Raw genomic sequence first — 24,946 nt, 5'->3', positions numbered from 1 at the left:
TGAATATGCAGTGGCGTAGGTAGGATATAAATCATGCGTTAAATTCAATTCATTTAGTTAAGAAGTTTTTTGGCTAATGACTGATTTTCTTAGATTTTTTTCAGTTTTTCTGTTGAAATAAGATCATTCATTCAAAACAAGAGTGTGAGGATGATGCGGATTTCATTTAATAGTGAATAATAAGGAATAAATATACGATTATTAGAGAATCGTTAAATTGATTTTCAACACGATTTTATTAGCTTCGCTTGTATGTTTGTTTGTAACGGACTCCTTTGGACTCAATTTTGACTAACTTTAAACGAAGATATTTATTTCAAACTTTGTATACTGATTAAGAATTGGGGACAATACAATAATTTCATAAGTTTCTAATTATCCTGATCAGGATCGCCAGGATTGAATGATTTCCTCACGCAGTCTCTGTGTGAGAGCAAGTGAGACAACCATAATGCCTGCGCATGCGTATAAGTGTGAAATCAGAATAAATCCATATTTACAACAAAAAAATTGTAAAAAATAATGGGGTACTAAATACCAATTGTTATATACTTGGTTAGGAGCTTTGCCAGATTGAAGCCATAATAAAAATATAATTTAAAGCATCCCATGCTTTTTTACAAAAAAAATAATTTTTTTGTAAATAGATTCATTCTGATTTCAGACTTATTAAAAGTCGTTAGTTACATCAAGCCATAGGACTTATTATGAATCTTGAACACAATCTTAAATTAATTTCGAATTATTTTTTAATTTTTAGTTTGTGCTGCAATTAAAACGTGTTTTTCAGTTTTTTAAACTATTATTCATTGATAACGAAGATCATTTGAAAGGCATCAAGAAATTTTGAACATTGGAATGTGAGAAAAATGTGTTTTTTTCAATTATAGTACATGTCTGCCAAGTGTGTTCTATAGATGAAAATGTTCGAAAATTTTCGTGTTCGAATGGTTTCATACGGAAGGTATTTTCTCAAGTACTGTATGCTGTTTGGTAAATATTGATAAAAATCTATGGCCATCTTTGGTGGTTGCGAATACCCTTTTTGTGTTTATTTTCCCGATAAAATGGAGTAAAAGTTGGTACTATTTTATCAGAATGCTATATATTAGAATCATGCATAATACAAAAGTATATCAAAGAACAAAGTGATTCTATAACATTATTACCAGTTATAGTAATTATATGGGCTGAAAAAAACTGACACAAATGGCAACTCGGTCAATTCAATATTGAACCAAAATTAACTTGAGGTACAATTACAGGTTATTGTAAAACAAAATCATGAAATCATGGTGCAATTTTTCGGTTTATCAATCATGGTGCGAATTTTTTCTGCCGCAGTTGCAGACGAAACTCCAGGCCTGAAAAACTGCGGACCCCGGCTGATAAACTCGAAAGCAACTATTAATTTGATGATTATGAAAGTATATTACATTTTGTTTGATTTTCAATAATTTCTGTGAATTGTTTCTTATTTTTTGGCAATAATTTGTTCATATTGGTGTGAATTATCTAAAATTTATGGATCATTTCGATTAACATCAAATAATTAGTCCTAAATACTTATTCTCTTTTACTTTTTCATTCTTTCACTTTATTTTTTCTTTCCTTGATTTCACTCAAATTTTTTGTTGAAATGTAATTCAAAATAGTTTTTCCAAACTAGTATAATTTTTGTATATAACGAGTATGACGAGTCAACTTTCAGTAATAGTGATTCCGAATATATGTTTTGAAGTCCACTCCGCATAAAATACCGCCAATATGAGACTACTATTTTTTATCTACTGAATTGTAATACATACTTAGGCATGAGCACAAACACTTCAAAGATGATCGAAAATATATTTTCGAAAACAGTGATTTAGGAGTTATACCCTTGGGAGGGACACGCTGTGTACATGAATTTTGAATTCTTTCAAATTTCGAAATACAGACAGAGCAGACATACATTGTAAATTTTTTGTAAACGTTGATCTGTGATGGCAATAGTAAATACGATTTTTGGCTAAAATGGGTCGCTATTTGATGAAAATCCATAAAAATTAATCGCTACATAGGTTATGACTATGATTATGGTTGAATAGTTTTTCCACAAATTGTATTGAGTAATCTTATTATAATTTCCGAGTAACACAAGTACAAAATGTCGAGATGGCTGAAATTTAGAGTAATTTATCAAAACATATTTGAAAGAGGAAAGGTACAAAAGATAATTTTACCACCCCTCCAAAATAATTTTCACTACGCCACCTTTGCGTTAGTAGTATATAGGAAACAAAACTTGGTTTGCGTAGGTTTCAAATTCAACTTTTTGGTAATTAAGTAGGTAGATACGTCTCTATTTTGCAATATTTATTTCTACTTTCCAATGTTTACATTCCTACTCTGAAATATGTATCAATACCTTGATAAACCTTCAGCTTTCAATGTTATACAAAAAAAAATGTGTACGACAATTACAAAACACCCAATTCTATAGAAACGGCTATATCGGATACTCCAATACAGCTGTTCCGCACACATGTACAGTCCGACATCGCTTTTGCTTTGTACGTTACGAGGTCACGTACCGACAATGAATCATAGAACAACGGTTTCACGACGCTCTAAATGTTTCTTATCAATTTCATTCAGCTTTACAGGTGGTTATTATTTTCAGAATTTCACCCGTCCTGAAATCTGTCAAGCTGCATTTTCCTCTCGCCTTAATCGCCTAAAAACGACGACGAAACGCTTGGCAACGTCGCAGGGGAATGTCAGTCTTGCTGGGCCGGGCTTGGGGAAACATCAGACAATCGAGGCCACGCCAGTGCTGCCGCTTGCCAACTACGGCGAACCCATCAACTAAGCTACAGCACGCCAGCTTAGCAGTGCCAGTAGTGAATAGTGAACAGCAATAGGCATGGCCTCCGCGAAAGATACGGCTACGTTCTTCACCCACGGCACCTGTCAACAATTCGAGCAGGTCCTCAAATTGTATCCGCAAGCCCTTCGACTCAAAGCCGACCGAAAGGCTAAGAAACCGGAGGAACTGATCAAATTAGACAACTGGTAAGTGGATTTTAGTGAATATGTGTTGTGTCATTGAACTCTACTAATGTGTTCACCGTCTAAGTCGTCGAGTGAATAGCTTTAGCACCCCCGCGATATCTTTCTCTGACGGTCATTAAAATCACGCTCGTCACGTGGTAATCGATGACAACTGCAACATGCTCTCAAATACCGAGATAGTTGCATTTTCGATGTGAAATTTGCGTTGCTAGGTCGGCGTCATGGCCTCGTCTTTTATAATGCATACGCGTCGAATTTCGATTTAAAACTAATGTAACGTTTGTACAGCTAGCTGAAATACTTCTGTGAAGGATACGTACTTGATAGTGGTGCGTGTTTCCATTTCTGAACGTGGAAATTCAATGGAATAATCGTAAAACATGCCGTGTAATCTAGACTTTCAAAATGGAGCCTGATCAAACAAAGCATTCTACGTTGGCTGTAAATTCGGGGTTTTCATTGTTCTGAGCAGTATTTTTGCACGTAAATCGTTGAAAATGTCAAGAAGTACCCTTCAAGTTGTTTACTTTGAATTTATCGCGCCAGTTTTCTTGCTACAAATTGATTAATCGGAACCGAATCCCTGTCAAAGTAGAGGGGATTTCTATTAATATCGTTCGATCTATTATGTTATTCCGATGCATTTTTGAATAATAATTTTGGATTTTCGTTTCAAAAATATATGTCTAGTGGTACTTACTAGCTTATACCAGGATACATTTTTGTAAAAGCCTTTCAGAACCATCTGGGTTCGTGGAAAATTTCCAGATGTTGATTCCAATATTTCACAACTCTGTAGGTGTGATATTCATAAATTTTTTGAACCTCGGAAAAATGCGCTACTTGGTTGATTGTTCAACTTTCGAATTATTGATTAAATAAAAAATGAGTTATGAATTTATTTTTGAAGATGAGACTCAATGATCGCAAATGTTGAAAATATACATTTTGATATGCTGATAATAAGAAAATATGATTTTTTTTCAGAACCAAAATAATGTAATTGAACAGAATCAACAGAAACAACTTCTCTCTTTCAGAAGTAATATTTTTTGAACAGTTTTCATTCTCAGAATCCAGTATAAACAAAATCAATTATTGCTCGTACATTTATAATTTTCCGTTGATGATGATTAACAATTCTTTGCTGAATGATATTTTTACTTCACTGAATTAACCAACTAATCATAGTTGACCAAATTTATAACTCATTACATAGAGACCAATCACAGATGAGTAAACTCATAACTTTACAATTGTGTTTCAATTATTTTCATAATTTCCTTACTAAAAATGTGTTCCCAACGTCAAACTTACGGAAAACAAGAATAAAGAAGGATTGAAAGTGCCTCACTTACTAACAAAATGAGAGTATCACTTCAAAAAGTCTAAGGACATTATATCAGGTGATCTAGCCGTCAATTCCAAGGGAGCACTTTTGCTTACAACTACTAATAACCTGTTTGGAAGAGTTAATCCTATTCTCAAAAATAAATTGATGTAGATTGTTTGAAAGGTGATTGTTCATGTCATAAATGATCATTGAGAACATGTATTTGAATATTTTATTTATGTTTTTCAACCGCATGTCTGTCATTAGTGAATTGTAGTAAACTGGTTATTGAAAGATTACTTCATATAGAAAAATGGACTAGTAAAAATTCCATTTATGGGGTTCCACAAAGATTTATTTTTTGGCCAAAATATTTTTTAAATTAACTCACTTGGTTACAAATTTAACTTTGAAAATTGGAGAATCGTCAAATCACTATTAGAGAAATTGCTGAAGATGACGGCATATTGGTTGACTGCCATGCAATTTTTTCGTGAATTTTCGTACAACAAAGATCATGTATGACAAATCTTGCATGTTTAAATAAGTATCTCTGTACGTACCTGGACAAGCAAATTGACAAAATTGGGACTCTCTAACCAACTGCTTACACTAATTGAATCATATCTAGTTAACAAAAAACAATTCGTCGAATATGAATCTTTAAAATCGGCTCAGTAAGTACTGGGGTACCACAAGGGTCTAATCTTAGACCTCTTTTATTTTTATTGATGACTTGGTAACCTCTTTGAATATTCCTAGCCTACTATTTGCAGACGACTTGAAACTATATTATAAAATCGACGACATTACTGACTGCCATGAATTGATGTAATCAAACTTTGATGTAATAATAATCGTCTACAACGGAACTTATCCAAATTCTGGATATTGGGTATGTGTTTCCCGGAAAACAATAAAGGCAATTTTGTCTGTGAACATTGCCGTTTAAAAAAAATGTACATTCGTCACTAAAACAAATATTGTGGAGATAGGTAGGATGCCTTGCAATGGTTTCCGTCATGATTTCGCAGAATTCTGTTCTTCGATCAGGGTCATCTTCAGTTAATTGGTGTACCATTTTAATTTTTTATGGATGATACCTATTCCTCTTCAAAAGTCTCCACAGAGTAGAAGGAGACACTTATTCGCGACGGAATAAGTAGACTGTTCAGGATTTACTACCATCTCACCAATTATTTGCACTTGCTGTTCTTCCGGAATGGACGGATAACCTGGGGGCTTGATGTTATTTATGTACACTACCGGTAGTTGTGATTTTGGATACAAGTTTCCTCAAATATTTTCTACAGATAGGACGATTCGGAAAACGTTCATTGAAAATCCTTTCGGTCTCGTGAAAGTTACGCATCGCACCGTAAATAAAAAACGCATCAATTTTTTCTTCCAATGGACGAGAATTGACCATTTTAGAGACTGTTGACGTGGTACGTTTCTACTAGTAAAACCGAAAACTGAATGAGAATATTCTAACTGAAAAATGATGTTCATTTTCGTACTGACATTTTTTGTCGTTTTTATAAACAAGACATAACTTAACAAACCTTATCGGGTTGTTGAAATTGCCATATGGCAGATAAAAAGGAATATTTCTAGAAATATTGATATTAATGTGTTTGTCTTCAGGAAATTATTAAATGTTCAGCCATTTTGTAGTAGGTGAAGCTATTGACTTCATATTCTAGGGTTGTGAAGTATTCGTCAGGAGCTTCAAAACGATGTGTCACAAGGCCCCCTTTCCATTTAATTGGCGCTCAGTCGCTATCTTAAAAGTTTCATCTGTCAATCTCACTTCAAAATAAAGTATTCATGCATTATTTTAATTATCCCAAATTTCAATTTGTTGAGTTGATCTGCATTATATGAAAAATCAAGTATGTTGTCAATATGAAATTCATTTGTCTCGGTCGTCATTGCCAAGTTATTAGAATGATGTACATGATCTTTTTAACTGATGTGAGAAGGGCAAGTCTATTGAAAATGAACAAATTGTAGTGGTTCGTGAAAATTATTACTAAAATTCCGATTCCATCAAGAAAATGTGGAAGGAGCCTCTGGTATGACAAAGCAATCAATCGAGTAGACGTTATGTTTCATTCGGCAGAAATATCTTCTCTGGAACACGAACCGCAGTGTGAGGTTATGGCATGTATGGTTTTTGATGAAGCGGCTAATGCTATCCGTACATATTGAAACAACCTACTGACGATAATTTGCGTGAATAATTCCATAGTAATTCCTAATGCAAATGAAGCATTCGATATTTATGTTTTAATTATATACTACAAATGATGTTGAAGTTTCGAAGTTATCAGTATTTACATTGCGAAAAATCGAAAATAGGCCCGTGGCATATAGGCTTATGTGAGTGTAGAACTATGAATTTATCTCATACATACGAGGGAGGTCCCAAAAGTACCCGGCCTAGCAAAGAAAACAAACATTTTAAAGAAATGTATTTATTTTTCATCATCATTTCATTGCAGCTGTATATGCCTTTATTAAATTAAACTTACATTGTTTTCAAAGTGCTGTTTGGTAATACGATTAAAAAGAAATACAAATGAGTGTCAAAAACAAATAAAATTTATTTCAAATTGAGGAAATTGTACATTAATAGTGAGTACGTCCACCCCTGGCTCTAAGAAGTTCGGCACAACGACGAGGCATGTTTTCCACCAAATTTCTAATTATTTGTTGTGGTAATTGCTCGTAAATCGTCAAAGGAGCATCTGCAACTTGGTTCAGATTTTGGAAGGGTTGAGGATCCTTCAAACGTCTTATCAGTTCATCCCAGAGCTGCTCAATAGGATTTAAATCCGGACTATTAGCTGGCCATCTCATTTAGGAAATTTCTCATGGCCCTGGCTACGTGTGGCCTGACATTATCTTGTTGTAAAATGAACTCAGCGCCCATATTTTGGGCAAATGGGACGGCATGAGGTTCCAATATCTCCTCTATGTAACGGACAGCCGTTAAAGTCCGTTTCCGAAATGCCACAAGGTCCGTGTGTCCTGTCGAAGTTATACCAGCCCATACCATTATCGATCCACCTCTAAATGGAACAATTTCTTGCACATAGTCATCCAAATAGCGTTCACCAGGACGTCCCCACACCCGAACACGTCCGTCATTGTTGAATAACATGATTATTTTTTCATCTGTACACATTACATTGGCCCACTGCTCTAAATTCCAATTATGATGCTCTTGACAAAAGTTTCCACGATTTCCTCGATGAGCTGGAGTTAATCTAGGGGCTCTAGCAGGTCGTCTTGCATGGAGTTGTACTTCGTGAAGTCGGTTTCGTATCGTTTGGTTCGAAATTCGTGTTCCCGTAGGTTCTATAAGGCGATTTTGCAGTGTTCTAGCAGAATCGGTGAGACCCCTAATTGCCCAAAGTCGTAACAAACGATCTTCTCCGCGGGTTGTTGCCCTTTGTCGTTTGGGATAAGGGGCTCTTTTTGCTATGCCGTAAATTTGGTAGCGATTCCAAGCTCTGGAAACCGCAGAATGACTCACATTAAGCATTTGGGCTACACGACGCCTTAAATACCCTACTTCGATCAATGTCACTGCTCTAGAAACTTGAAATTCGTTGAGGTACACCCTAAGTATCCTCCTTCTACCCAATACATCAACATTTTTCATATTGATGATTTTGTAGCTGAAAATACAAAAAGAAGTAAAAAAAGTAAACAACCACCGAAAGGAACATGATAAGAATTAGTATAGAGTACACACCAGAAGCTTATATTATGAAATAATACATATTTTTTTACCTATTGGATTTTAATGATGTGCCTCTATATTCATTTTGAGTAGTTTACTTTTTCCAACGACGTTCAATGAGTTCGATGCCGTGTTTATAATAAGAACTGTCTTGCTCCTCAAAACAGCCATTATCTGCCGACATAACTTCTTCATCGTCGGAAAATATTTGACCACTGAGCCATTTGTTCAAGTTTGGGAACGGAAAATAATCCGAGGGGGGTAAATCTGACTAAAAGAGTGCATGAGGTAGCAATTTAAACTTTAATTCGTTAATCATCCCCCAATGTTCATATTTTTAAGTCAAGGCTGAAAAAGATCATACTTCGTAAGTGTTGTTATTTCATAAAAAATTTCTTTTTATGGTACTAATTTTTTATTTTTAAACTATATTATTGATGTTTTTTATATACATGTATACGTGAATTTGTAATTGTTGACATGTCCTTGTTCAATGTAACGATGTAACTGAAATATTGACGTTTTTAATCATTTATATAACCTTTGAGCATTAAAATGATAAAATAAAGGAATATTATATTTTACCGCCATCTCTCGGTCAGGCCAGGTACTTCTGTGACCACCCTCGTAGTTTTGATGGATTTCTATCATCTATTGGTAATATTTCACACTCCCATCTATGTAGAATTGGAATCTCTGGCACTTTTACAAACCAAAACTTCTATAAAACTATCATACCCTGATCTGTATTTTTGATGTTTTAATTAATATGTTATGTTTTATTTGGTCATGTTACATTCAATTTTTTTCTTGTAGGTTCCAAAATGAATTGCCAAAGAAACTGAAGAGTCGCGGTAAGGACGCTCACTTGGTTCACGAAGAATTGGTTCAATGTATGAAATGGAAACAGGCGCGAGGAAAATTCTTTCCTCAGCTGTCTTACTTGGTGAAAGTGAATACTCCCAGGGCGGTTATGGCAGAAACGAAAAAAGCTTTCAGAAAATTACCTAATCTTGAACAAGCTATGCAAGCACTGTCGAATTTGAAGGGCGTTGGAACAACCATGGCTTCAGGTCAGTCTTTGAATTGTGGAGATTCATATACAGGGTGTCCCTGGACTTCCTCTTTTCCTCTCGGGAATGTATAGATGGGGTCAAAATATCACCAGTACTTCATATAACTTTTTTTCCTAAAAGTCTTCGTAACCAAGTTACGGGCCCTCGAAGTTACAAAATGAAAAATGTTTTTCTTTGATAACTTTTCAAGTGAATATTCAAAATCATCCAAATTTTGGTAATTGACTAAACAAATGAATTCCGTCGATGAGCTTTCATGCAGGAGTCAGTTGTTTTGCTACAAAGTCAGGAACGGACTACCCCCGATGGTCCACACCCCAAAACTTTGAAATGACAGATATTTTTCAATATTTTTCAACAAAATAAGGTTACTTGGACAATTTTATGAATAAAAGTACTCGTGTGGAAAGTCGATCGGAGCAACGAGTCTTGATAAAAATGTAGTTCTACTCGACGACATCAAACCCGCTCGTCCACCATTATTTGAAATGAATAATTATCAAAGCAGAAATAATAATGATAACGTTAATTCAACAACATTTATAACAGGAATAATACAAAGTATGCTAAAATGAAGTCGTAAACAAAAAGTACAGTACCTATATGGAAGTTTAAGTCACAATTGTGATAACAGATATTTTTTCAAAAGAAATACCAAGTTCTGTAGATTCGTGGTGTTTTTAAACTAACAAGCTACTCTACTATGAAATATCGAATTCATTCCATATTTTGTATGTACATAAAACGTGTGGAATAATCACGTTTCGTGTTGATCAGTTATCTGAATCTCATGAAACTCAACATTCGAATGTTTCAAATTCTTCTTCACAGCTAAACTGTTGAGGAGTTTCACTGATAATTATAATTTTATGGGAGAAATTCTTTAACACGAATCTAAATTTAGCTGAAAAAACGCACATCGGAAAAAATATTTACTATACTAATAAAAAGCAAACGAATGAACTACAAAAACGGCTGCACATGATCAGGTGAAAAATATCCAGGGAATAATTATGTTCCATTTCTTTCACAGATGTTGACAAAAAAACCTTTTAGAAAGTTTTGATGAAAATGAGAAACTGGAATGCGATTTTGTTTTGTTGAGTGGTGCGTTGTCATATGACTATCATTATATTGTCAATATTCTATAGGATATTTTGAATTTTTTTGATATGGCCGAATAGTTTACATTCAATGAATATGCAGATATGCATGTATTTTATGGACGAGCATTTTGTAATGCTGCAGAAGCTCGTCGTCTGTATTCCGAGCATTTTCCCAATCGAACGGTACCGTCAAGAGAAACATTCGAGCGTGTCGATCGCAGGAGACAGGTATGTAATAATTGATAATTAATTTAAGCACGTTGTTTTATTTCGATATTATTGTAGGTAGTTTTGCCAAAACGAGGTGGTGAGGGCGCTCCTAGGACTGTACGTACCGTTGTATTGGAGGAAAATATTTTAGAAGCCGACGCTGATGATCCTTCAATGAGCATCAGAAATCAGTTCCATACATCCAAGTCCACTATTCATAGAATAATTAGGGAACAACTGCTCCACCCATTTCACATCCAGAAGGTACATGCCATGACACCTCAAGATTTTCCAGCACGACTGGAATATGCCAATTGGTTCATGGATAGGCAAAGAGAAGATATTACTTTTATTAATCGAGTTTTATTCACTGATGAAGCAGGTTTCAGTAGAGATGGAGTTATCAACTCTCATAATCTCCATATATGGGCCGAAGAAAATCCCCATGGGATATTGCAAACCAAACACCAACGGAAATTCAACGTGAATGTTTGGGCTGGTATCATAGGAAACCATCTTATAGGACCATTCGTTCTACAGGACCGATTGAATGGAGAACGTTATTTGGAGTTCATTCAGAACGATTTGAATGGACTTTTGGAACATGTTCCATTGCAAACCCGAAGAGATATGTGGTTTATGCATGATGGCGCTCCTCCTCATTTTAGTTTGATTGTGCGTGACCATCTGAACCATATTTTCCACAATAGATGGATTGGTAGAGGTGGGCCATATTCATGGCCATCGCGGTCTCCGGATTTAAATCCATTGGATTTCTTTCTGTGGGGGCATCTAAAAAGCCTTGTTTACGCTACACCTATTCACACAAGAGATGCATTGTTGAATAGAATAACATTACATTGTGAAGCCATACGAAACGACCCTGGAATGCTATTTCAAGTACAGAGAGGGTGTCTTCGCAGACTAAGAAAATGTATAGAGAGAGAAGGTGGTCATATCGAGCAGTTTCTGTAGCGGATTTTTCATTTCTGTTTGCTCTTGAGGCTCTTGAGTTTCGTTAGTTAAACGTGTTTGCATTATAAAAATTCGTTATGAACATTTTACCTATCATTTCCATTTTCCTTAAAAACTAATATTTTCGAATAATGGTAGACATCTCAGGATAAATGTTGTTGAATTACCGTTATCATTATTATTTCTGCTTTGATAATTATTCATTTCAAATAATGGTGGACGAGCGGGTTTGATGTCGTCGAGTGAAACTACATTTTTATCAAGACTCGTTGCTCCGATCGACTTTCCACACGAGTACTTTTATTCATAAAATTGTCCAAGTAACCTTAATTTGTTGAAAAATATTGAAAAATATCTGTCATTTCAAAGTTTTGGGGTGTGGACCATCGGGGGTAGTCCGTTCCTGACTTTGTAGCAAAACAACTGACTCCTGCATGAAAGCTCATCGAAGGAATTCATTTGTTTAGTCAATTACGAAAATTTGGATGATTTTGAATATTCACTTGAAAAGTTATCAAAGAAAAACATTTTTCATTTTGTAACTTCGAGGGCCCGTTACTTGGTAACGAAGGATTTTAGGAAAAAAAGTTATATGAAGTACTGGTGATATTTTGACCCCATCTATACATTCCCGAGAGGAAAAGAGGAAGTCCAGGGACACCCTGTATATGTGGACTGTATAAAAAATTAGGTGAATGGTCCAATTTCGCATACTATGCTTTTTTTTAATTAAAATTATAACAACAGTGTACAGTTCAACATAGTTGAGACACTATATATGTAAAATATGTTGTTATTCTCCCTAATCACCAAAAATGCTGGTCTCGGGATTCACAAACATTCAATGTGACAAGTGAAACACAAAAACTAGTGAACCACTACAAAGCTTATAGCAGTAACACATCAAACATGTGCCTCAGATGTTTTTTTAAACTATTGATACATTCTACTCGTGATATATATATATATATATATATATATATATATATATATATATATATATATATATATATATATATATATATATAAATTGGATAATGTTAGCGACTGGAGAAATGTATGGTAAAATGGATTAACAGGGTCTCTGTCAAAAAATAAAAACTCTGCTTTACTTTGCCAAGCTTTCGCTTCTAGTGGGAAGCTTCTTCAGGGTAGTAAAAACGAGTAAAAAACAATTAATTGAACATATAAATCGACGAAAAGAGTTGAACATTAATGGAGTTTTTTGGTTTGACAAATGTCATACTGAGAGACCCCGTTATAAATTGTAATTTTGTTCAATAAATTACAATTAGAAAAAGAACTTTATTTCCAGATAGGCAAGCCTAATCTGTTTTAAAATCTGTTTTTCCGTTAATCAGCTGCCGCCCCCATACGAACAACAACTCTCAGAAGTTGAGAAACTTGTGCGAGCTAACGACTAACGAGGTCTTACCTTTTAACGTGTGATTCCTAACACGGAATCACACGAATAGACATAATTAATGTACTTTATCTAAATATAATACATAAATATCTAAATCAATTAGTCTATTATAACCAAATAACAGAAAATCCCAAAAAGGAAAAAAAAAACTATATCGCACATATTCTATATAGGATCCACGTTTACATATTTACTTATATATTCATTCAAAACAAAGTCTTAGTTATTATTATATTTTGAATACAAATTAGCTTTAATTCAGTTTTTCGTTATGAATGTCACCAAGTCCCTCTAGAATAGATTTTTTATGTTATTTGGTAGTTTATTGAAACTGTCCAGACCTTTGAAAAATAACGAGTTCATACTCGTGGTCGTGGTCGGTCGGTAGCCAAGCGGTTCGGCGTGGGTGCTTTGTTCACTCACTCGAATTGACTGCCGTGTTGGTCGGTGGTTCAAACCCTAGTCTGTCCTAGTTGTCCTTGGGATGTGAAAATTGGTGTTCGATCTAGTATCATGATGATGTACTTCACTATTTGTGATTAAAAAGTTTACTAAGTATGTTGGTTGCAATTCATTAATTATTTTAAATATAAGTATCATAGTTTGATAATACAATCGTTGAGAGACATTAAGCCACCTTAAACTACAGAGCTTATTATGTATAGGTGTCATTCTATTGCAGAGTAATATTATTCGCATTCCACTATTTTGTAATTTTTGTAATTGATTTAATTTGTTCTGATTCAAGAGATATAAGAGAGTCCCTCAAAAATCGTAATGAGGTTTTATTATGCAATTATAGCACGTTATTTTGGCATACATTGATAATACAGATGCTACTCTAGAAAAAAAAAACAGTTTCTTTGATATTTTGCTTATTACATAGTCAGCACGAACATTCAATGAACTAGTATTATCTACAATGAACCCTAGATACTTAATTTTACTCACCATTTCTACATCAGTTTTGTTAATTTTAATTTTGACTGTGTTTCTCCCAATTTTATTTTGTTTATACTTTGTGGTAATGATCATCGCCTTAGTTTTAGTGATATTAGGTTTCAGTTTATTTATTCCAAGGTTCAACTCAATATTTTTCAATGAATTATTCATCTTTTCAATAGCGACTTGCAAGGTTTCATCGTAGGTATATATTAATGTATCATCTGCAAATAAGTTAATCACATGATCACCATCTACGTAATTGATATCGTTTATATAAATCAGAAATAGTAAAGGTCCTAATACACTACCTTGTGGAACTCCAAAATCATTCACTAACTCTTGTGAGTAACTTTTCATCCACTTCAAAACTACATCACCAATACCATAATATTTGAGCTTTTGGATTAATATATCTCTGTCTATTGTTTCGAATGCCCTCTTTAAATCAAAGAATGTACAAACAACGTAATTATCTTTATCAATTTTTTCTTTCCAATTTGTTATTGTGAACTATAAGGCAACCTCACACGAATGTTTTTTTTCTGAAGCCTGACTGACAACCTAAAAGTAACCTGTTTTCCTCACAAAGTATTTGTTGAGTTCCTCAAATACTGCTAATTCCAATACCTTTTCAAGGGTTGGAAGAGCATTGAAAGGACGAAAATAACATGCTTCATAAGTATTATTTATTTTTGGTATTGGTATTACTGTGCTTATTTTGAAGTGTTGGGGAAATTGTCCTGTTTGAAGAGACGTATTAATAAAGTTCAGTATAACATGCCCCAAGGTGTTGAATGTCTCTTTTAGAAATAGACTGTTCATTATCTCAGATCTATTAATTTTATTTATTGAAAATATTATATTTTTCAACTGTGGCAAGTCTATCTGTTTAAAAGAATTTAATTTACAATTTACTATGTTGAAACTGTTTGAACTCCAGTCTGACTCAGAATTTATATTGATTACAATTTTACCTATACTGTTGATAAAATATTCATTGATTGCATTTGCAATATCAATTTCTGTGCTACAAACTTTTATTTGACCACCGACATTGAGTACTATTTTTTCAAAATTATAGCTTTCAATTGGATTTATAAGTGATTTTAAATATTTCCACATTTCTTTTGCATTATGTTTATTTTCATCAATTTTCTGTTCATAATAACGCTCTTTCTTTACTTTATTATTATTATTCATTATTATTATTGGAGCCAAATATCTCGTCTTTATTATCACTTCTTATTGGAGAATAATGATGGAATTTCAAAACTGTGGAAGTTAATAAACCCTACAATACACTTCTAATGAACATGGTAGTTGAAGGCTTGGAAAACTACTCCAGAACAGAGAAAATATTATCAATGATGATAGCTAGTTAGATGTAGCATATGATTAGTAGTACTCGATGAATTACCACTGTTGTTAACGCAGGATCGATCCCTGCTCTGGGACTATGGGTATGCACCACTCATCATTTGATTTGTGATAGAAATTGCTCGTTAAAGGGTGGTATCTTCTTGATTGACTCTCATAAGTTTCGTCTTTTGAGGGTTGTTGTTCATTTAATGTAAAAACCAATCATTAGATGACGTTACTCTGTTACAACATGATTTAAATAGCTTGGATAGGTTGTGGATTGAAAACAATTTACACCTGAACATCAGCAAATGTAGTTTTATCAGCTTCCACAAAGTGAATAGAAAGTTTCAGACTCGTACTCCCTGAACGGTAATCCACTAACACGTGTCACTTCAATGGAGGATCTATGAGTTTTCTTTGACGAGCAATTGCGAAAATTCAACAAAATTCATATTATCAATTTTTTTTCCAGCACTTCTAGCAGCCGCATGTCCAGAAAGCGCCCCATTCATGGCAGACGAATGTCTCATGGCTATACCAGACATTGAAGGCATTGACTACACCACCAAGGAGTACCTGAAGTTTGCTAACCATATCAGTTCTGTCTGCGACAGGTTGAACAAAGAAGCTACCGAAAGCAAAAGGCCCGACGCAGTGGTTTGGTCTCCTCACAAAGTTGAATTATCTTTGTGGACACATTACGTTGTTTCCGAGCACAAGCCAGAATTGCTCTCTAGTAAGTGAACAAAAAAAGCTTTCAAAAATTGTAAACTTTAACGGTCTGAGATAAGAGCTATTTTCCAAGTTTTGAAGGCTAATATTTGCTTTTATTATTCAATATAGTTGCTTCACAAGGCGATACAAGGATTATAGTGGTCATACAATTTTTGGAAACCATTTTTATAGTATAATTTGTCTTTAGCCCCAAAATAGGCCTCAGTTTCGATGATTACCTGAATTTCACTAGTTTGGACTTCCATTGTTTACTATATAAAATGATTTGAAATCCCTGAAACAACTAAAAAAGAAGAATTGAAAATGAATAGCTGAAAATAACAATTATATTAGGCAAAATAAACCTGAAATGAAATAATAGTGAAATAAAATACAAGTAAAAGTGGAACAATTGAATAAATAAAAAAAATGAAAAAAGAAAATAAAAACAAAAGTGGAGAGATTCCAAGTCACGTTAGTTCACGACGTTTCGATTGTTAGTATCTACAATCGTCTTCGGGTGATGACTGGACTGATTCTTCCGAGAGATGACTATTTATAGGTCGTTCGAGTACTTTCACTTATCCCCGCTTTCCATTTTCCGCTTCACTGGTTCCGTGGGAGATGACCGTTTGGCGGGAGCTGGCCATTTTTTGCTTGATGATGGGTGTCCATATGTTGTGTATCTCTACGCTAGCTTGGCTAAATACGTTGTTGGACAGCATGTATGCGGCTTCCTTAAATTTTCTCCTGAACCAATGTTCCTCTCTGTGCAAGATCTCAGCTTGGGACCACTCGATGTTGTGTTGATGGGTCCAAACATGATCTGCTATTCCTGATTTGCTGGTTTCCCCTCGCTGTGTGCGTTTCTTGTGCTCGGCAATGCGAACATTCAATGGCCTCTTAGTTTCACCAATATAGGATTTTCCGCACTCACAGGGTATCCGGTAAATGCAATTCTTGGAATCGCAGTCCGCGTTTGGTGGCCTGGTTTTCGTGAAGCTGCTACGGATAGTGTTACCGGATCTGAAGCAGGTTCTGATGTTGTACTTGGAACCAATTCTTCTTATCCTCTCTGATAACCCTCTGATGTAGGGAAGTGCAAGCGCTGGTTGTGACAGTTTCTCTTCCTTGCGAGGTTCCTGCTGTCTTTTAGCCAAAGTCTTTTCTACCATCGCTTTGGAGTAGCCATTCCGTTGAAGATCATTTTTGATGATGTCTAGTTCCTTCTCGAGACCTTCCTTCGTATTACAGAGCCCAAAAGCACGGTCTAATAGAGTCTTGATGATTCCTCGTTTAGTCGATTAAATATTCTAGCAGCAGCTCTTGCACAATTATTATTTTGGTAGTATAAACCTACAATTTCAATTCTTTCTTGCAAAGAGAACCATTTCAGCGAAACAAAATAAATAATGTATCAAAGTACACTATCAATAGTGACTACAAATTCTAGTTGACAATGTCAAAATTTAATAAAAAGTTGATTTTTTTGTTGTTTGGATTTTTGAAGTAGAATAAATAGCACAGTTAAACAGATTAAAGAGTTTGAACTGTTGTACAACCCATTTTAGTACAGGCAAATAAGGTGAAAGTAAAAAATAAGTAAAATTTGTGCTATTAAAAGTAAAATTTGTGCTATTAACCTACAAGTATTATACATTTTTGAAATCAGCTCAAAGAGGAGTATCCAAATTTTACATAAAAAATATGAGAAGTAATTTAAAAAAAAAGGGATGAAGCTAGGGGTGAGGGGGTGGCTTTTCCAGTAAGTTTAAATAAGCCATAATGCTTGCCCCTTCCAACATAAATTGACGTGTTTTTAGATTTTTCCTAAATACCAGTATTACAAAAGTTATTAAAGGTGGATACTTTTATCTGAAAAGCACTGTATAATACTATAGCTATGTGTTTATAATTTGTAAAAGCTCATGGCTTTAGTCATGGCTTTTAGTCAAGTCTTATAAGATTGGAATTTTATCTTGTTAACTTGTTTTTTTATTTTTTTTTGTAAATCTAATTTATCTACAAGCATTTTTTAAAAACTATATTGACAAATCTTACCCTCTCAAACCTATTTTAGAAATTGTATTGACGTGTCTCAAAACTGTGTGTTTCTTGAGACTAATAAATATTATTATTATTATTATGCTGGCCCCACTAATGCCTAAGGTTGTCTCAATCTCACGATAGGTCACATGACGATTCTGCAATATCATACCATCGATAAACACTGGTCCTTGATGGAGCTTCATCGTCATAAATTGAATTAAGTTCGTCCATGCACTGTTGCTGAGTTAATCCACGTCGAAAGTTGTAAAAAATAATCGCACGAAAATGTTCACGATTTAATTCCATTTTTGGGTCGAGATGAACCTTTTAAGTTACTGTAAACAACACAAATAGCGCGCGTATGTTAAAACGTTTTGATTATGTATAAGCTCAAAAATGTCCAACTTTACGATAGAGCTGTCAGTTGCCAGATTGCAACACTAGGGTTGCTAAATCCCGAAACATAAAAAGGCAACCCTCGTACCAAGTGACATCTGAAATTTTTAGGTGTTGTATTGAAACTTAACAATTTTTCAATGAAGCATTCACCAAATTCAACACAGGATGTGATATATTCCTTCCCTTTGCAGGTATTATTGCAGGTACCCCCCTAGAAAATGGCAACTCCATACCGAAAACCACGACCCATCAGAACGGCGACACCCTCGACCCTACCACATCTGATGAAAGTAATCAGGGACCGATAAACGGCAAAACTATCATTGATGAAGACACCACCACCTCATTCACAGACAACAGCCCGCCGTCAATAGACCAAAACGAGGAGACAAACGATAGTGTTGTTTCTGCTTCGGAATCCACCAAGGACTCCACCATCTCGGAAGATTCCAACAGCTTAGGCGACTTTACCAAACGGCGGATGGAAGATGATTCCATCCAGCCGTCCACCAAAAAATTACGGGAAGACTTGAGAGATAAGTGACAAATACGTAATTACCTTTAATTTTTTTACTTTACTGTAAGTTTAGAATTTACACACATACCCTGTAATAGCATTATTTAATTTCTCGTCAGTGTCCATGGAAGTCGTAATGTTTCAGTAGTTTTGATTTTACTGAGGAAATAAATTATTCTCGAACGAGTTGAAAACAATCTGTATGTGAGGAACCAATGTTTGTAGAGCTTACTGACTGTTTTGTCGAATATTGCGAGGCGACAGTATTGATGGTAATAATAAGTATAAATGTGGAAATTCAGAAGTGTATATTAGCATCTTTTCATGTGTTTTCCCATCTTGAGTTGCAAAAGGTATCTTTCGAAAAAAAATCCATAGATTTCGTACTTGGCGCCTGGGCCTGAAACGTTTTTGAAAGTTGAATAAAAACCAACCGGTGTGACTGTTAACGATAAGGAATGAATATTACTGGAGTTCTTTCCCAACACCAAATCGTTATTTTTAACACCTCGACTCGTGTTTCGATCACCAAGTGAAACTGAGTTTAATCTTGAAGATGATCACTTGGTGATCGAAACACGTGTCGAGGTGTTAAAAATAACGATTTGGTGTTGGGAAAAAACACCAGTAATATTCATTACTACACCAAAGATTCCAAACAGTGCATCATAAGATAAGGAATAGTTTGAAATAAAATTGTCATACATTTTATTGTGGTGGTTTCATACAGGACGTTTAAGAATGGGGTGTATATTTTTCACATTCCGGCAAGATTTGAATTTCTTAATTCGACCTAGTCAGGATGCACGAATGGATTACAGGAAATTTACTGTAAAATGCATGTGACATGTATATTTTTGCAATTTTTTTTTGTAAATCTTTTCCTTCAATTTCTTATTTTGGAAATACTACGCGCATGCATAGATCTAAATTTTTTGATTTTAAAACAGATAAGGATAACAAGACAAAAGTACTTTGTGCGTAAAACTCAAAACATCATGAAAAAAAACTGCAAACAAAGCTTGTGGCGCTTCACACATTATTTTTAATTGACCAATGCAACAAGACGTCACCTGTCACTTTTTGGTGATATTCAGTGTGGCCAACATTATAATTTACTACATATAAAATGCCGTCGTTTATGTCGGTAATGTATTACAGCTTAAAAATAAAAAGTGGCGTATCATACAAATTGCAACTAATTATTTTGCTTTTATAAGTTTTTTGTAACCAAATTTGGAGTAGCTGTATTTTTTCTGAGTTGGCTACTCTGTCATTAATGTCAGTTGTCATGTTTTATATTGAAAATACTAATAAAAAATGAAGACAGCAAATGAATTTTGAAAAGGGACAATATAAACTAAAACTACATATGGCAATTGACACTAGTGACAAATACACAGAGTACCAACTCGAAAAAAATACACATACTGCAAAAAATCTGTTGTGATATTGACGATAAATTGAATACAATGGAAACAACTTTCAAATAGCAAATAAACCTCAAAAATGGACACTACAAACATCATATACAGATGACAGCTGACACCAGTGACAAATATACAGATTAGCCAACAGAATGGTTTGAATGAAACTATCTGATATGGTATTTATGGTAAACTTTGAGTTTCAAATTATCGACAACCTTTAATAGTTTTTTATTATATAATTAACTTATAAAAGCAAAATGATTGAAAGGAACTATTGTTATATATAGATTGAGCCGTGCATTATCCGAACCAAGTTAATCATTTGATAAGTGCTTCCCAAAAAAAAAAAAATGGTTTGTGCGACACAGACCCAAAACTTTAACGTAAAATTGTGCAATATCTTGCATTCAAGTATTTCAACTTTATTTCTTAAATGTTAAGTGAAGCGGCCTTGAGATATAATATGACAGTAGTACCAACCGACGATGGGAATACGGGAATACCAACTGACGACAGGAATACCAATTTACAACTGAAGGGAAGGATTACATAAAATTTTGTGGGACCTGAGACCAGGTATCTAGATTCAGCCAATGTAATAATTTAGTAGCACTGTACTGCAGTCTGTCGATACACTTCATATTGAAACTAAAAAAAAATAGTTTGAAATTTTACGTATTGATTTAATATCACGGACGAGTCACAATCAAATAAAATGGATTTTATACAAATGATTCAAATCGTGGACGAAGCAAATATATTGGACATGTGGTAACTTATTTTTGTATTTGACAGTTTTTGGTTCCGACATCACAGGTAATGGCCATTGAAAAATGACCAGTGAAACATTTCAGTTGTTTATAACGTGGATGATAATATTTATCTTTTTATGTTCGTTATCTAGAGAACAGATGTTTCAGTTTTATAGTAAATATTACCAGCGACAAAATTGTTGATGTTTCATTCAAAGATCGTGAAATATTTCGATAGAAATTGATATACTTTGTACAAAGATTTTCAGCGGGTTTCGGGTGGTCTTGAATAATAATAACACCAGAAAGATAATGACTTTCAAACTGACATCTCTGAATGTTTTCAATAGATGCCTATTTATCAAAATAGTCCATTGTTTTATTTGCCTCATGTTAAAAGTGATGTAAAAATTCTCTGTTTCACCAGTAGAGGTACTATAAAGATTCTAGCTCAAAATCCTATGCATTTACGATCCGTTCAAGGTCATTCGAACTGGTTGACGAGAAAGGTCCTCAGCCAACCAGGATGGAGGTAACAAATATTGGTTAGGTGGTGAAATTGAATTCGGGGATGAGGGTTGGATGATAATAATAATAATAATGGTAAAACATAAAAAACGTTGAGGGTGATGTCGTTGGGCTTCTATCAGGTTGGAACAGGTATTTATCTGGTAAGGTGGCAACTTGACCCGTTGGAGAGACCCGACCATCTAATATAACCACCTACTCGATATTTGTTTCCTCCATACTGATTGGCAGAGGACCTTTCACGCGGACCAGTTCGAACGACCTTGAACAGACCGTGAATAAGTGAAACAAAGCACCATGAGAAAAAGCATGGGATTTTGAGCTTGAATCTGTATTGCACCTTTACTTCCAACATAATTTTTGTTTTGTTGTTTTTTAATTATATATTAGTCATTACGAAATTTTTGATACTGTTCTTATCATCAAAACATATTACCATTCTTAGGGTAGTTTAAGTAATTTATTTCATTGTTTTATGTATTCCTTTATGTAGGCATTCTTTTATGTATTAAATGCGGTACATTCCAGTTCTTAGTTTTGTCATTTTTGTTTTGTTTCGTAACGAATGTATAACTAAAACGAGAATTTTTGCATTTGAAGTTTCCTGTATTCTTGTAAATAATATTCATATATTTTTATTTCTTAGCACACCTTTCAGTTGTTCTGTTGACGTTTCAACTTCAAATGTAATTGTTCTTCGCCACTTTCGGTTTTATAAAATCGTGTTGAAGGTAATGAGTACAAAAAAAATTTGAACGATTTTGTAATCTCGATTGAAATAGCAAAGCTCCATTTTAATATAAATATTTATATAAATATATATATAGAGACAACAAATAACTGAATGCCTTTTATCAAATAATGTAGACGTATACACTTTTACAGAAAAAATACATAGCTGTTAATTTGAACCATTATCGAATGCGTTTGTCGATCTATCCATAGCCTGGCGATTCTTTTCGACAGTCTGGGACGGACTGTGAGATGGAGACTGTTTGATTCTCGGGATTGTAACTTCACAAACGCATGTGAATATAGTAAGGTGTTACTTTTATAAAACGGATTTCGGGTATCTTCTTCAAACTGAATAAGTCTTTTTCATTATTACGCCCTCTCTTCACGCTTCTTAATCTTTCAGGAAGATATTCGAAATCTGGTGTTATTTAATGTAAAAACTTTCATTTGTAGATGAGTTTGAGGTTTTGTAGGATATTTTCATAAATATAAATATTTCACGGCAACTTTTTTTTTTTTTCAAACCTTCTGAACTAGTCCTGAAAGAGTATACCTCTGGAATGCATGTGACATTATTGGAGGCGCCTGGGGATCAATCCATATTTCATTCCATTGTTGAAACGGTGGCCATGTTAGCAGAGGTGGGTGTTACAAAGATTGGCCTTTGCGGAAACAGGGGTTGACAAAGTGAGATGAGGATATATCTAAATCAAAAAGAGGAAGATTATGTTCTGTGGTGTTTTTTGGATTTTTTACTTTCCACAATACGGAAAAAAATGAATATGATTGGTTGTAATCTAAGAACCAGTAAGAGATCGACTTACACTCATCATATAACCATATTAGAAATATATTTCCAGATGAGACATATTTTTTATAAATTTTATTAGTTAATGAGTTTGTCTATCGCAAAACTGTCATGACTATTTTTTATTGAATTGATTTTATTCTTTTTTTTTTTTTTTCATCACCTTTATTAAAAATCAACCAAATTTAGCGTCAAATGTTGGTTTTTCATATGGAAAATATGTCTAGGTAGGCTGATCTACTTACTTTCGATCATAGCAACCATCTGGCAAGCAGATGGACAGTTGTTTGATGGTTTTACTTCAGCTTTCTGCGCGTTTGTTGTTGTTTTTCCGTCGGGTATCTGCCACACGTGCCTAAAAGTCGTAGGTCTACATGAGAGGTAAGGGGTGTTTTTCACCGGAACCTGGAGTATGTCATATGCACCTCTCCGGAATATTAATCATTATTCCCACTCTGGAATGTGTTTGGGGTGTTGTTTTCTGGCTTTATCTGCAGATAGTGCAGTGGACATCCCACTGAATCAACTGTAGAAATAGATTTATTTGAAATAGATATCCTAATATACATGAATATTATACAAATATATCAGTTATTAAACAAAATAACCAAAAAACTGAAATATATAAGACCCTATATAGTGAAGAGATTAATAGAGAGAAGAATGATGAACAAATCACTTGGAATAGTATTGTGCCCGTAGATATTGAGATAAGGAACGTTTGAAGAGTTGAAGGGTGTCACTTTGTTTAATTTCATTAGGAAACTTGTTATAGTCCAAGAGTCCTCTGTGAAAAATAGAATTCATTGTTCTTGCAAGGTTAGTTCGTGGGACAACCAAGTCATCTCTTCCTCTTGTATCGTATTTGTGTATCTGATGGTTATATGCAATAAACTCATTGAAGTAATGTGGTGCTTTTCCAGTGAGTATTTTGAATATCATAGAAAAATATTGTCTATCTTTTACTGTCATCCAATTTAGAATATTAATCATTGATAATATAGGAGTATATTTATGGCATTTTAATAACAAGCGCATTCCTCTGTTTTGTAATTTTTGTAGAGTAGAGATAGAATTACCATCTAGTAATGATATCAAAGTAGCACAGTAATCAAAGTGTGATAGGATTATTGTTTTATAAACAGTCAAATTAGATTGGAATGTTAATTGTCTACTAATTCTAGTAAAGAAAAATAATTTTTTAGAAATATTATTACACATATACTGGAAGTGTTTTTTCAAGTTCAAAGTGTTATCAACGATGAAGCCTAGGTATTTGAATTCTTTCACAATTTCTATAGTTTCGCAGTAGATCTCAATATTAATGGAGTTGATATCAATAAAGTTATATTCAGTTTGATTTTGTTTAAGTTCAAAAACTTATTTACGTTCACCTTCAGCAGATTTGCAGAGGAATATCTGTACACCCTTTCAAGACTAGCGTTTATAATATCAACACACTCATGTACATCTTCACTACTAAAGTATCGTCGGCAAATAAGTGAATTCTACATTCTTCTGCTATGGTTATAATGTCATTTAAATATATGAGAAATTACAATGGTCCCAAAATAGACCCTTGGGGTACACCTATATTATTTTGCATTTTATCCGAATAAACTTCCCCTAGTTTCAGCCTTTGCTGTCTATTGCTCAGATAATTCATGATCCAGTTTAGTGATATTCCATCAATACCTACGCTTTCAATCTTTCTAATCAGTCTGCATCTATCTACAGTTTCAAATGCCCTTTGAAGGTCAAGAAATACTG

General features: G+C 34.2%; 1 protein-coding gene across 1 annotated transcript in view; it reads left to right on the top strand.

Moving 5' to 3' along the window:
- Positions 1 to 22,874, top strand: part of Amun (protein amun) — a 47,679-nt gene extending 24,805 nt beyond the window's left edge. Inside the window, exons 2-5 of the mRNA XM_074171462.1 lie at positions 2,666 to 3,057; positions 8,961 to 9,217; positions 15,717 to 15,980; positions 18,598 to 22,874. Of these exons, the coding sequence (XP_074027563.1) occupies positions 2,909 to 3,057; positions 8,961 to 9,217; positions 15,717 to 15,980; positions 18,598 to 18,950 (1,023 nt within the window). The 5' untranslated portion in view covers positions 2,666 to 2,908 and the 3' untranslated portion in view covers positions 18,951 to 22,874. The remainder of the gene's footprint in view (positions 1 to 2,665; positions 3,058 to 8,960; positions 9,218 to 15,716; positions 15,981 to 18,597) is intronic.
- The last annotated feature ends 2,072 nt before the right edge of the window (positions 22,875 to 24,946 follow it).

Source organism: Leptinotarsa decemlineata, unplaced genomic scaffold (genome assembly GCF_025532065.1).
Source record: "Leptinotarsa decemlineata unplaced genomic scaffold, Ldec_3_MD MMD2_tig00000010_RagTag_RagTag, whole genome shotgun sequence".
In the NCBI taxonomy this organism is placed as follows: domain Eukaryota; kingdom Metazoa; phylum Arthropoda; class Insecta; order Coleoptera; family Chrysomelidae; genus Leptinotarsa; species Leptinotarsa decemlineata.
This window is presented reverse-complemented; position numbering and strand designations above follow the sequence as displayed.